Source organism: Marmota marmota, unplaced genomic scaffold, assembly GCF_001458135.2.
Source record: "Marmota marmota marmota unplaced genomic scaffold, marMar, whole genome shotgun sequence".
Classification (NCBI taxonomy): Eukaryota; Metazoa; Chordata; class Mammalia; order Rodentia; family Sciuridae; genus Marmota; species Marmota marmota.
This window is the reverse complement of record NW_026000240.1, coordinates 616,466-632,132: the sequence shown is the minus strand read 5'-3', so window position 1 is coordinate 632,132 and position 15,667 is coordinate 616,466. Positions and strand designations below refer to the sequence as shown.

Sequence of the window (15,667 nt, the reverse complement as noted above, 5' to 3'; positions counted from 1 at the left end):
AGTAAAGTTAAAATTGTATATAGTGGGTAAGTTCATATATATAATTTTTTTATGGTATCAGGGATTGAACCCAGGGGTGCTTAACCACTGAGCTACATCCCCAGCCCTTTTGACTTTTGATTTTGAGACAGGGTCTTGCTAAGTTGCTGAGGGTCTCACTGAGGCTGGCTTTGAACTTGCAATCCTCCTGCCTCAGCCACTGGAGCCTCTGGGATTACAGACATGTGCCACTATGCCCAGCAAAACCACGTGTATTTTTAAAGTATAGGGAAAATCTTGGAAGGAAAAAACAATGTTGTTGTCTGGGGAGTGAGATTACGGGATTTTGGTCCTTTAATTATCTATATTTTCTAAAATGTATATAATACTTTGTTTAGTGTATTTCAATTGAAGTTATATAAGTTTGTCTATAAAGATGAAACTCATCTTTTATAAACTTCTTCTTAAATTCTTTATATTTTGTCACTATCATAAATATCATAGTTTTCAAAATATTGTTTTCTTTCATTGATGTATAGGAATGCAGCTATTTTAAAAAATCTGATCATGTATATGGAAATTTGATTACAATTAATAAAATTAAGAGGCTTTCTTTGTTTATTGTTTTTTTTTTCTTTTCATGGTGTTGGGGCTTCAACTTAAGTTCTCATGCATGCTAGGCAAGTGCTTTACCATCTCCCTCTAAGCTACACCCCCAGCTTTAAGAGACTTTCTTATGTAAATGATTATATTATTGGCAAATATTCATAGATTTGTTTCTTTCTTTCCATGGGAAAATGAAATTCTTTATACCCTCGTGTTTTTTGTTTATTTTTCCTGTCTTATTGCACTGCCTAGCACCTCCAACCTAATGTTTGTGCCATATTTTGTTTTGTTTGGTGTTGCTGAGGTTCAAACCTAGGGCTTTGCACACATTAGGCAAAGCCACACCTCCAGCCAATCAACGTTGATGCCTATACAACACTGGATGCCTTTAAAATTAAGCAGTGAACACTGATATTCTTATTCCAGATTTTAAAGAAAATATTTCCAGTGGTTAAGTATTATGTTTACCATGGGCTTTTGATTGATATTGTTGATGAGGTCAAGGGAGTTAACTTGTATTTTTCACTTGCTAGGACTTGTAATAGGAATGAGTGTTGACTTTTATCAAGTACCTTTCCTGTATCTGCTGGATAGTCAGGTTTTCCCTCCATTCTGTTTATTTGGTGACATACATCAACAAGTCTTATATTTATCTTGCATTTCTGGTTTAAACTGAGTTTGATCCAAGTATACCGTTTCAAAATCCAATATTAGATTTGGCTTGCTGATATTTTGTTTACAATGTTTCAATGTATATTATCACTGATAATCAATCCATAGTTTTCCTTTCTTATTCTGTCTTTGTTTGGTTTGTGTACTAACGTTATATTAACATTATAACATTAGACATGGAGCTAGTGTTTTTCAAAACTTTGGGAGAGTTAGTATAAAATTGAAATTGCCTATTCCTTGAATTGCCTATAAAATTATCTTGTTCTATCTATTTTTGGAGGAAGATAGATTCTCTTTTTTATTTCTTTTACTTTTTTTTTTTTTGTGATGATAGAAATTGAACCCAGGATCTTTAGCATGTTCTGTATTATTGACCTTCGTCTCCAGACCCCTAGATTCTTTTTTTAAAGTGATGGCAATTTAAAATAGCCTATTTTGGGTGTTTTTTGTTGGTTTTTATTTTTGTTTTGTACTGGGGTTTGAACCCAGAACCTGGCACATGCTAGGCAAGTGCTCTGTCCCCCGCCCTATACTTCCTACCCCTTATAATAGTTTATATCTGGGTTTTCTGAGTTCAAATTTGATAAATTGTAAATTTAAAAAATGTTCAATTTGTTCAAGTTTTACATTTTTTATAAATTCATCAGAGCATTATCTTTCTTAAACTTTTTTTCTGAAGCTATATCCCTCTTTAAAAATTCCTATAATCTTCTTTTCTTTTCTTATCCATATTCTTCCTTCCCGATTTCCTCCTTTCCCTTTCATTTCTTTCTCTCTTAACTTTTCCAGGAGGTTGGTTATTTTATCTTAGGAAAAAAAAATCCCAACTTTGGGCTACATTAATTCTATTTTTAATCCATGTCTTTGTTTAGTCCGCTTAGAAGTGTGTCTCTAGGAAATGGTTATTATTAATGAAAGTACACAATCAAGTGAGTCACTTCTTTCTTAATAGTCAGAGCTGATTCATAATCACTCCCATTCACTTGAAAGTCTAAATGACTCTCTTAAAAAGAGAAAGTGCTGGAATTACAGTCAACTGTAGGAACTGGACTTGAACCTAAATTCTTCCCTGGGAGTTCATCTCCCTGTGAACTTCCTCCTGTGAGCAATGAGGTTAAAAAAAAGCTGGGGGCAGTGGTGCACACTTGTAATTCCAGTGACTTGGAGAGCTGAGGCAGGAGGACTACAAGTTTGAGGCCAGTGTAGGCGACTTGGTGAGACCCTGTCTCAAAATAAAATAAAAAGGGCTCAGGATGCACTAGTAGAGCATCCCTGGATTCAATCCTCAGTATAAAAAAAAGTTTGAGAGGCTGGGAGTTTAGATCAGTGTTTCAGTGGTAGAGCACTTGCCTAGCACGTGTGAGGCCCCTGGTTTGATCCCTAGCACCACAAAACCAAAAAAATAAACAAAATGTGACTAGTTAAATCAACATCTGGTTAGGATATGATCAGGGCTAGAGTATGTATACCAATTTCACACCTTTCTGCCAGATTGGCACAAATGTTAAAATTTTTTTTCTAAAAATGTAGGAATTTGTGGCTCAGTGGTAGAACGCTTGCCTAGTATGCATGAGGTGCTGGGTTTTATCCTTAGCACCACATTAAAAAATAAACAAACATAATAAAGGTATTGCATCCATCTATAACTTTAAAAAAGTAGGAATTTAATTTACTCTAAAAATAATGCTGTACAGAAAATTCCAGATGTGAACAATTCATAAATTTTAAATAAATTTTATCACAATGTATCATTCTATTTTTTATTAGTTATGGTTAATCTTTTTCTGTGCCTAATTTTTAATAAAACTTTGTTATAGGTATGTATATATAAGATAGTATATGTAGGGCTCAGTTCTATTAAAGGTCTCAGGCATCCACTGGGCTCTTGAAATATGTGCCCAGGGGAGACAAGTATTGGTGTGGTTCAGTGTAATATTTCCACACATGAATGCAATATGCACTGAGCAAATTCCACCTTCCTTTGTCCTCCTCCCCCCACCACACACACTTCCCAACTGCTAGAATTCTAAAACTGGCTATTGTCACCTTGGAGAAAGCAACACTGTCCAAGGAAAGAGCAGTGCCTCAGCCTCGCTGTTCATATTTCTTAAGAGAATGACACCTCTTGATTTATAGAAAAGGATTTTTAATGAAGAAGCAAATATTGCAAATGTGTTAAAACTATGTTTGCTGTTATACCACAATAATGGTTATTTCTCAGCATCAACCTAAGGGTTGAGTCAGAAAGAACTTAGCTCTGTGATTTTTTTTGTTTGTTTTTGTTTTTGCTTTTTTGTTGTTGATGGAGGTACTGGGGATTGAACCCAGGGGCACTTTACCACTGAGCTAAATCCCTTTTTATTTTGAGACAGTCTTGCAAACTTGCTGGGGCTGCCCTTGAATTGCAATCCTCCTGCCTCAGCCTCTCAGTTGCTGGGATTACAGGTGTGTACCACCACACCCAGTTTAGCTCTGTGATTTTTTTTTAATTGTAGATGGACACAATACCTTTATTTTGTTTATTTCTTTCCATGTGGTGCTGAGGCTCAAACCCAGTGCCCCACATGTGCAAGGCAAACACTCTACTGCTGATCCACAACCTCAGCCCAGCTTTGTGATTTTTTAAACAAACCTTTCACTTTTGGGAAGCTGGTTTATTGTTGTTGTTGTTGAAAAACATCAGTACAAGCTGCTCAAACTAATGGAAAATAAAAAAATGAAATTAGATGGTTTTCAAACGACTTCTATGGTCCTTATCTCTTTATCTGTTAAGGGCTACATCTCAGGCCCTAGGTATTTTTGCCTTCCACAGCAGCTTTCTTCTGTAAAAACCTCAAATCAACAAACCAAACAAAAAACCACTAATGCAATTGAAGCTGGACTCATTGATTTTTATGATGATTTTTTCCCTTTCTTATTGTAAAAGAAATTAATATGAAAACATTCTGTGGGCCCCTAAAAGTACCTTGGGTCCCCAATTTAGTGGCCTCCAGGCTTCCCTTCTCTGCTGCCCTGATGGCCATCACAGAGACATGGGGCCTTGGGAAACTGCCCATGAAGATTTGTTTTGGGTTCAGCCACATCCTCCCTGTGTGATTTTGAAAATAGAACAGAATTCACTCCTCTTCCCAGTTAAAAAGAAAAAGTGAAGTGGGAAGGGGACGTTTAGATTGAAAGTAGAGGGGACCAACGAATGGCAGAGACACCTGAAGGACTGTCCATGAGCAAAACAAAAGGAAATTAAGACAATTATGTATCTGAAGATAAGGCAGGAGACCCTCCCCACCCCCTGCTCCCTAGGTCCTCACATTGTCCCCAGAAGAAGGGAGTGGCACTTTGGCTTGAGTCCTCCTAAATTCTCCTGTATTATTGTACACTCTCTCAATCACTTTATACCAAATAAATGAAGCTGTGTAACCAGGTGCCCTAGCAGAGGGGTTTAAGCAGGAAGGGTGTTCACAACGTGTCTCCTCATGGTGAGGACACATTCTGAGAAATGCACTGCTAGGTCATCACATCATTGTGCAAACACCACAGAGTACTCTCACACTAAGAGGGCTACAGCATCACTTGGGGTCACAACCTCATTTGACCACAGTTCGAGGTGGTCTCCTGAAGTGTCCTTATATGGCTCATGACTGTGCACACTCACAGCATTTTTCCTGCCTCTTCTTTCTAAAGAAGGTCCTATAGGGCTGGCAAGGTCCTTGGGCTTTTCAGGTGGGTAATTGAGAAAGAAGAGAGGAAAAGAGGATCATGGAGCTCTTGCTGGGGTGAGAGATTTGAGGGGATGGGTTGTGTTTAACCCCAGGGCTGAAAATGCCCCAGTGTGCCATAGTCCGGCTGGGTTAAATAACCGAGAGGTGACAAGCAACTTGAAGGTTGAATCGGGAACTACTTTTATTGCGAGTGAACTCAGCAGGAACTGAGGACTCAAAGTAGCGGGCACCCAAGGTAGCAGGAGCCGCTTCTCTGCCAGACTACAGAAGTACATATACCCAACTAATTACACACAGCTTAACTTGATTGACATCATCTAGACACAACAGTCAGTCATTAAGGAATCCTCATCATCTTAATGGCTTGCTGGTGTTGGCTCAGAAACCACTTGTTGGCCAGGCGCCATCTTAACTTGGTTGTGGCCCTCATCATCTCCCCCTTTTGTTTAATTTAAACAAGAAGTATGTGGCTTAGGGACCGTGCCTGTTTTAGGTTGTCCAATACTACATATGGTCCTTATCCGTCATTGGATGGTCTGACCTCAAATCGTCAGCCTCCTGTCTTAGGTTGGTACCATTGTAATTGGATCTTACCCGTCTTTGACTACCGGCCCAACACACTCAGCCATACTTGTGGATAACCTGCTACAAGCAGAAGGGGGAGGATACAAAATGCCACGATACCAAGCCAATCGATGGCTCCTTATGGAAAATTTGTACCACCGATGACACCATCAGCAAAGATACCCTGGTACTAATTACAATTTGTTGTATCAGTTCATAATGCATATAAATGATACATAGTCCAGGTAAGTCCCGCAAGCAGCTTAAAGCAGAGGAATCCATTACTATGTCTATTTCTTCTTGAAGTAAATATTAATGCAACAGTTTGTACAGTTTGTGTGACAGCCATCGCAGAAGCTGTAGTAGCAGCAGCAAAAACAGCAACAGTTGTGATGATGGCAGCTGTAATTCCAAAGTCTTGTTTGGTTTTTCAGTAGTACTGGAAATTATTTACATTATCCTGAACAGAATTATCAAATATAATGAAAAGGAAAGGTGAAAGTAAATAAACAGATCTGTCAACTTCCTTATTGGTTCACTTTTAAAAACAATACCCAATTTAAATTAGACTGTTTAAATCACGTGAATAAAAAATATTTGGATCCATTTTTTCATGAGCGCTCCTAATATATGGACATATGCACATACAGACATACAACAAATAATACAAGTGTGCACACATAACACAACAGTAAAGGCTTGTAGCTTTTCACAGGTGAAATCTCCATTGCAATGTTTAAAAACTGCACAGTTGATTAAAAAAAATAAAACTGATCAGAAAAACATTAACCTAGGTCTGTATGAGCTCAAAAAATAAAATAGAAAAATTCTTTTTGTAACTTGCATATGGGTTTGAAGGTATTCCCACAAGTAAGCCTCAAGGTTTTTTACATTTGAAATAAGCCTTAATGGTGCTCATTAGCCTTCAGGTGTAGGAAAACCATTATCGCAGACCTAAGAATAGCTAAACTGGAGTTCTGAATATCAGGTGTTATGGATTTTGAGCTGGATCATCTTCTTTTTGGTCTGTAGATATCGCTTTAGTTAGTCTCTCTGGAATCCAAATCGGCTGCTGTTTTCCCTGTGGAAACACACAAACAGACCTCCAACTCCAGACAATCACTGGGTCAGGACCTTTCCATTGTCCTGTTAGAATATCCTTCCAAAGTACCTTAGGCTTATGTACATTTTTTGGACACATGTGCCTTTCTGCAGCACTAAGTCCTGATGAATCCAAATTTAAAAAGTTTAACGTAAAAAGGGTTATGTTAAGTTTATCTTTGTGGGATTTATATCCCTTCCCAATTCCTTCTTTTTGTTTTAATAAGTACATCTTAATAGTTTGATGAGCTCTTTCAACTATGCCTTGTCCCTGTGGATTATAGGGGATTCCTGATATGTGAGTAATGCCAAATGATGAGCAAAATTGCTTGAAAGAAGTAGAAGTATAGCCAGGGCCATTATCTGTTTTTAACTGTTTTGGAATGCCCACAGTGGCAAAATTTTGCAAGCAATGAGATATAATATCTTTAGTTTTTCTCTGGTATGAAGGGAGCCCATTAAATATCCGGAAGAAGTATCAACTGTAACATGTAGATATTTTAATTTCCCAAATTCTGGCAAGTGTGTGACGTCCATTTGCCATATATGATTAGGTATCAGTCCTCTGGGATGGATTCCAAGATTAACTTGTGGTATAAAAGTCACACAATTTGACATTGTTTTATTATATGTCTAGCTTGTTCTTTAGTTATTTTAAAATGCTTTCATAAAGTATTAGCATTAACATGGAAGGATTTGTGAAAATTTGTAGCTTCATCTAGTGTAGAGAAAATATGTATGTCATGTGTGGTTTTATCTGCTAAATTGTTGCCCAAACTAAGGGCTCCAGGCAATCCTGTATGTGCCCTGATATGTCCTATAAAGAATGGATTTTTTCTGTCCCAGATTAAACTTTGTATAGCAGAAAACAAAGAGAAAACTGTAGAGGAAGGGGAAATCCTACCAGCATCTTCAAGGGAATTTATAGCATTAACTATATACAAACTGTCAGAAAATAAATTAAATATGGAATCTTTAAACATCAAAAAAATTTTAATATTGCATTAAACTCTACCTTTTGAGCTGATTGTTCGGGTACTAAAAATATAAAAGCTTGATCAGGGGTAATTACTGCTGCTGTACCATTATTTGACCCATCAGTGAATATATTTGGAGCATTCATGATAGGTGTTTTTCTTGTCATTTTTGCAAAAATTACAGGATGCGAGGACCAAAAAGACAACAAAGGATTGGATGGTAGGTGATTATCAAATGAACAAGTAGATTTGCACATGATTATTGCCCAAGTATTTAACTCATTAGCTAACTCATTAATTTGATCCATAGTATATGGAGTGATAATTTTGTTAGGAGAAATTCCAAACACTCCCTTTGCTGCTTTTATTCCTTTGAGTAGTAATTGTCCTACAGCCTCAGGATACCTAGTAAGAATAGTGTTAGGTGAATAAGATAACCATAATAATGGACCTTCTTGTCAAAATATTCCTGTAGGAATATTTTTTGCTGGTAGTACAATAAATAATAAAGGCAAACTTATATCAATTCTATCCAAATGCATATTTTCCATATATGTTTCAATGAGTTTTAATGTCTTTCTTGCTTCAGGCATTAACGTGCAGGGTGAATTTGGATCTGATGGACCTTTTAGGATATTAAATAAAGGTCCCAACTCTCTTGTTGGTATGCCTAGATAAGGCCTTATCCAATTTATGTCTCCTAACAACTTTTGAAAGTTGTTAAGTATTTTAAGTTGATCTACTTGTATTTGAATTTTTGGTGGACGGACAATGGTTGAAGATAATAGAACTCCTAAATAATTAATCAGAAAATTCAATTGTACTTTATCTATTGTTATCTCTAGATTATAATTTTTTAATAAGTTTGTAAGTGTGGCATAACATTCTAACAATGTGTTTTTATCTTTGTGTGCTAATAATACATCGTCCATATAGTGAAATATTTGTAGTTCAGGATTTTGATTTCTAAGTAGCTGGATTGCTTTGTTAACATAAATTTGACACATAGTTGGGCTGTTAGCCATCCCTTGAGGGAGTACTTTCCATTCATATCTCTGATCAGGACCTTCATGATTCAGTACAGGGATAGTAAATGCAAAATGTGGACTATCCTCAGGATGAATTGGGATGGAAAAAAACAATCTTTAATATCTATAACTAAAACATACCAGGTTTTTGACAAAGCTGACAATTGAGGAATCCCCGATTGAGCAGGTCCCATGATAACCATCTCGTTATTAATAGCTCTTAAATCTTGCAATAATCTCCATTTACCAGATTTCTTTTTGATGACAAAAATGGAAGTATTATGGGGAGATACAGAGGGTTGTATATGTCCCTCCGCTAATTGTTGTTTGACCAGGTCACGGGCTGCTTGTATCTTTTCTTTAGTCAGGGGCCACTGAGGAACCCCTACTGGCCTTTCTGATTTCCAAGTAATTTTTATTGTCTCAGTGACCCCTCCTGAAAACCCAATCCATGTCCATCTGTTTTTTTGATCTATTTGTATTGGTGCCACTATACCTTTTCCTTGTTCTCCTAATCCTTTTTCTTTCCTATAGCCTTGTCTAGCCATAATAGTGGGTGTATTTGAATTGATGTTATTTGTTAATGTTAGACCTAATTGATCTAGAACATCTCGTCCCCATAAATTTATAGGAAGATGATCCAATACATATGGCTGTATAGTTCCTTCACATCCTTCAGGATCCTTCCAATCTTCTATGGGGATTAGTCGCCACTCCTAGTCCTCAAAGTGTTTGAGTGGCTTGCTGCAAAGGCCAATGTTTTGGCCATTCTTGACAAGAGATAATGCTAAGGTCTGCACCTGTATCCAGTAGACCATTAAATTCATGCCCTTGAATATTTAATTTTAGCATGGGCCGAGAATCTAAATTTAAAGAAAGAATTGCCCAATCTACACCTGTGGAGCCTAATCCCCTGGAACCTCTTTCTTCAGTACAACTGGAAAATTTATCATGTAGGCTGGGTATTATTAATAACTGTGTGATTCTGTCTCTTGGGGAAATTACTGATATACCCCTTGGAGAACTGGCTATAACTTTTATTTCCCCTTCAAAATCGGGATCAATTACCCCGGTACATATCATAAGTCCTTTTATAGTAGAAGAACTGCGTCCTAATAATAAGCCTACTCTTCCTTTGGGAAGAGGTCCTTTTACCCCTGTGAGAATGATTTGAACTCCCATCTCTGGAGTTAGTACTGCTCTGGCAGAGGCACAGATGTCCAACCCTGTGCTCCCTCTGGTTTGTCTAATGAGGGATCTGATGGATAATCAGTCCTGGGCACTAGCTTGATGGTTTTGCTGGGTTCCTCCAATGCCCCATATATTTGTGGTCATGGGCCCTGGAGCATTAGGCCCCCCTGTCCGTTTTTTGGCAATGGATTCTAATTTTTTCCCCCACGATATCATGGGTAAATACCTGGTCCTTGTCCATTTTTTGATAATGGAGTACCCTCTACAGTGGATTGAGAATGGCATTCATTAGCCCAATGTCTTCCTCTGTGGCATCATGGGCAAATACCCGGTATTCTACCCCTTTGATACCCAGTTCTGTTAAACCCTCCTCCTATGGGCAACTCCTTTTAAAATGTTCTATTTGTCCACAATTGTAGCATGTTTTTGGCCTGGCACCTAATGCCTGTTGTACTGCAGCTGCCAAGACTTGCCCCTATTCATTAATGTCTCTACATAGTTTTATATATGTGTTTAAATCTGTATTTCTCCATGGTCTAATGGCCTCCCTACACCATCTATTGGCTTGTTCATAGGCTAACTGTTTAATTAATAGCATTGCTTGTTCTGCATCCCCCCAAAACTCTGGTAGCTGTTTGTAAAAGCCTATCTACAAATTCCGCATAAGGTTCATTAGTACCTTGTATTACTTTGGATAATTGTCCTTGCAAATCTCCATGCCCTTGTAAAGTTTTCCATGCCTTAACTGCAGCTGAAGCGATTTGTAAATAAATGGCAGGATCGTATTGAATTTGTTGCTGCTGGCCCTCATAAGGTCCCTCTCCTAGCAACATCTCTATATTTCTCTGAGGATAACTGGCTGCTGCATTTCGCCTAGCTGTTTCCATACAAAATTCTTGATTGGCAACATTCCACAGCAAAAATTGTCCTCCATTTAGCACAGCTCTACACGTACTGGCCCAATCTGCTGGCGTCATGTTCAAGTTGGTAATGGATTCGACCATACTTACAGTGAAGGGTGCTTGAGGACCATAGGTTGTTACAGCCTCTTTCAGCTGCTTCACTGTTTTGAAATCTAAAGAATGGTGAATTTGCTGCCCTCCTGCCTCCTCAAATACAGGGCATGCTAATCTTTGAGGTCCTGTCTCAGGATCCCATCTATCAACTATGGGGGTTGGGGGCCACCCAGCATATGTTGTCTCCATAGGTGGAGCTGTTGGTTGAATACTTGTGCCCTCTGGTGATAGAAAGGGGTTAATAGCAATCTCCTGTTGTAACTTCTCCCCAATAGCCCTTTCTCCTCCAAGCTTTTTCCCCTTGTCTGACTAACTAAGATGTCTTCTCCTAGACTAAGCAAACAGGATTGTACCAACGTCCATAATGGTAATGTGCCAACTGGCAGAGTTCCTGGGCTTTCCTTTTCTATCCTTTTTAAATCTTCACCATGATGGTTCCATTGTGATATATTTAACAACCTCTCTTTAATGAACCAGGGGCTACACCTTTGTATCGTCTTAATGTATGCCCTGACTGTTCTTGATTTTACTGAGATGCCTCCTTCCTCTAGTAATTTACTTAATGCCCTTTCGGTTTGGTTCTTAATAATTTTTAATTCCATTTTTTCATGAAAAAGATACCCCTCACTAAGATAATGCAAAATAAAACCGAGACAAAATGAAGCAAAAATGGAACAAAAATTCATTATATCAACCTTTCTATCCTCCTGAAATGTCTATCCATCCTCTTTCCCTATCTGTTCCTTAGACATGAATAGTTTTTCCTCAGATGTGAGCGGCTTTTCTTCCGTCCCACCCATCTCCAGGCAATTTAACACAAAAGCGAAACAAAGGGAAAGAAGAATCTTTAAATGGTTACCCATCCTCTCTCACTGCCCTCAGGGGCGAGCAGTTTACCTTATCACTTACCCTCAGACGTCCCCCGTACGGGCCACCATATGCCGTAGTCCGGCTGGGTTTAATAGCCGAGAGGTGACAAGCAACTTGAAGGTTGAATCAGGAACTACTTTATTGCGCGTGAACTCAGCAGGAACTGAGGACTCAAAGTAGTGGGCACCCAAGGTAGCAGGAGCCACTTCTCTGCCTGACTGCAGAGGTACATATACCAAACTAATTACACACAGCTTAACTTGATTGACAACATCTAGGCACAGCAGTCAGTCATTAAGGAATCCTCATCATCTTAATGGCTCGCTGGCCTTGGCTCAGAAACCACTCCTCCTAGCATACTGCCAGGCGCCATCTTAACTTGGTTGTGGCCCTCATCATCAGTGTACTGTTTATTGATCCCAAAGGAAGAACTTGGACTCCACAGAGAGGTTTTTGGGCATTGTGTCACTCCCTCACTTCTTGGCAGCAGGAGGGGACACCATGGAGGGCTGTCCATGCCTACAAGCAGGGGATTATACAGGATGAGGTGCATTCCCACTGGGCGTTTTATGAGTATATTCCTTTACTTTAGAACCAAGATCATTCTATTTAGATCCTCTCACAAGGACTGAAAATAAGGAGGGTGGCCAGCTCCCCTCTCCATTTCCCTTCTTACCACATTCTTTAGAGACCTTCTTATCTCGCTGCAAGGGTTCCTAGGCACTGGGTAGTATTTAGCCCAACAAATTAGAAGATAAGTAGAACAGGAAAACTGATAGGAGTCAGTACTAGATTAAGAAGAAGAAGGGGTCATGAAAGAGAAGAAGACTACCACTCATCACCATGGCAGTGTATAGGACATAGGGAAACTTTAATTATTTTAACTGCATGATCTGTGTGTGTATTTTAACTAAAGAATATTTGACTAAAGCACGGGGACCTGAGCTTTAAAACTTCACATGGGGAAGGTAAGAGATGCACTTGATCAATTATGCCTATGGGATAACCACTGCATTAGCATATTTGCCTACTACAAAGGGAAAAGGTGGCTGCACGTCCTTTGTTGTGTTTGCTTTAAAGGTAGGGATGGGCCTCTGTGGTAGAATCCCTAGCACTGGTTAAAGACTAGAGCCTTATGGTAAATATTCCAGAGGAAATTAAAATGGAATGAAAAAATTGGGTCAAAAATTTTGATTTCAGTGAGCTAAACTCTCACTCCAGCCTAAAAAAGTCCTTGTAACTTATATGACACATCAGTCACTCCCTTCATTAAACTCTTTCAGCAATAGGATCGACTTCATATCATACATGGCCCACAAGGACAACAGAAGTGTCCACCAAGACAGCCTCCACAGACTCTAGAGCAAGAAACACAGGGACCACATCACAGCCTGGAACTGCAAGTCTTCCAACAGCCACCTCAGGGGTTTCTGGGACAACAGGACCAGAACCATCAACTGTTCCAACACCCAGCTCCTCCACCCAGGAAACTTCTGCTTCTCCTCCACCCAGCCCCTCCCCAGAGGGGACCACATCAACCCTATCAACCTCCCTGAGTGGAAATACTCTGCCAGTGACCATTTCGGCAGAGACATCCCCTCCTGGTGAGTCCACCAGCTTGTCCTCTTCCAGTGTCAGCAACACACCCACAGTGACAACAGAGGTGCCCACCACGACAGCATCCACAGACTCCACTGCAGAAAACACAGGGACCACATCACAGCCTGGAACTGCAAGTCTTCCAACAGCCACCTCAGGGGTTTCTGGGACAACAGGACCAGAACCATCAACTGTTCCAATACCCAGCTCCTCCACCCAGGAAACTTTTGCTTCTCCTCCACCCAGCCCCTCCCCAGAGGAGACCACATCAACCCTATCAACCTCCCTGAGTGGAAACACTCTGCCAGTGACCCTTTCTGCAGAGATATCGCTTCCTGGTGAGTCCACCAGCTTGTCCTCTTCCAGTGTCAGCAACACACCCACAGTGACAACAGAGGTGCCCACCACGACAGCCTCCACAGACTCCACTGCAGAAAACACAGGGACCACATCACAGCCTGGAACTGCAAGTCTTCCAACAGCCACCTCAGGGGTTTCCGGGACAACAGGACCAGAACCATCAACTGTTCCAATACCCAGCTCCTCCACCCAGGAAACTTCTGCTTCTCCTCCACCCAGCCCCTCCCCAGAGGGGACCACATCAACCCTATCAACCTCCCTGACTGGAAACACTCTGCCGGTGACTCTTTCTGCAGAGACATCCCCTCCTGGTGAGTCCACCAGCTTGTCCTCTTCCAGTGTCAGCAACACACCCACAGTGACAACAGAGGTGTCCACCATGACAGCATCCACAGACTCCACTGCAGAAAACACAGGAGCCACATCACAGAGTGGAACTTCAAGTCATGTAACAGCCACTTCTGGGGTTTCTGGGACAACAGGACCAGAACCATCAACTGTTCCTACTCCCAGCTCCTCCACCCAGGAAACATCTGCTTCTCCTCCACCCAGCCCCTCCCCAGAGGGGACCACATCAACCCTATCAACCTCCCTGACTGGAAACACTCTGCCGGTGACTCTTTCTGCAGAGACATCCCCTCCTGGTGTGTCCACCAGCTTGTCCTCTTCCAGTGTCAGCAACACACCCACAGTGACAACAGAGGTGTCCACCACGATAGCATCCACAGACTCCACTGCAGAAAACACAGGGACCACATCACAGCCTGGAACTGCAAGTCTTCCAACAGCCTCCTCAGGGGTTTCCGGGATAACAGGACCAGAACCATTGACTGTTCCAATACCCAGCTCCTCCACCCAGGAAACTCCTGCTTCTCCTCCACCCAGCCCCTTCCCAGAGGGGACCACATCAACCCTATTAACCTCCCTGAGTGGAAACACTCTGCCAGTGACCCTTTCTGCAGCGACATCCCCTCAGGGGGCAGCTACCAGCACAGCAATACCTCCACCTTCTAAAACCTCTCTGACTCTTACAACCTCTGCTCTCTCCACATCCACAAGTTCCCGCCCAACAACTTCCCCACGCCCTGTCCTGGTTGGGCAAGGTGAGTGATGCTGTGGAGGTGGTAGCTCTCCCCCTTCAACTGAACTAGATATGAAGGGTGCAGTGGTGGTAGCTGGACTGAATTTGCCAATGAAGCCTTGGTGTGTAGTTGAGGGAACCAGTTCTCTGGGTACCTCACTGCCCCAAATGAGCCATAGAAATACAGTCTGTCTGCATATTCCCTTAGAGGGGTGGTCTAACTCAGTGATCAGTCTCACCATAGCTTGCTCATTTTCTACTCTCTTAGTCAGAACGATCCTTACAGGAGACATTTAGAAGTAGAATTGGGTTCTACAGGTAGCTTTGTGCATGGCACTGGGCCAGGAGCTGGAGATAGGGCAATGATCATGTGCCATTCATTAGGGGACAGATCAACTCTCTTACAGATGCCAGCCCAGGAAACTAGGAGCACAAAATGGAAAGCCCCCAAAGTTTGTGGGAATGGGTTCGAGATGGACAAGAGGCTTTCAGGCAAGAGTGAATAGAAGTGCAAGCTGGACACTCCAGGCAGGGAGAAGGATCTGAGCAATGGAACAAATGCATGGAAGTGAAAAAAAGCATCCCAGTGTCACCTGGAGAGGAGATCCTCAAAGCATTTGGGGTTGCCAGAAGTAAGGTGAAGAATATGAGAAAGCTGGTGTGTGCAAGAATCCCGTAGGTAAGGGAAACCAGGAGGACACAGACTTGCCTTGTATGAATGGCACTGTGGCGGCTGCTGTGGACACACTCGCAGGAGGGGTTAGTGAAGAGGCCAAGGGAGGTGGTCAGGCCACTGCAGTACCCAAGCTAGATCAAGAGAGGGCGCCAAGGAGTCAGCAGCTCTCAATATGGAAGCAAGATCCATTTGAAAAACATTTAGGACAAGGTCTCTCAAACTGGAGTC

General features: G+C 41.1%; 1 protein-coding gene across 3 annotated transcripts in view; it reads left to right on the top strand.

Annotated features, from left to right (window-relative positions):
- Muc4 (mucin 4, cell surface associated) overlaps nt 1-15,667 on the top strand; it is a 52,952-nt gene that overhangs the window by 10,781 nt on the left and 26,504 nt on the right. For 2 of the 3 annotated variants that reach the window (XM_048794622.1, XM_048794621.1), the window contains exon 2: nt 13,007-14,785. In XM_048794622.1, coding sequence (XP_048650579.1) covers nt 13,007-14,785 — 1,779 coding nt within the window. The remainder of the gene's footprint in view (nt 1-13,006; nt 14,786-15,667) is intronic. The other variant, XM_015486709.2, reaches the window with a different exon arrangement.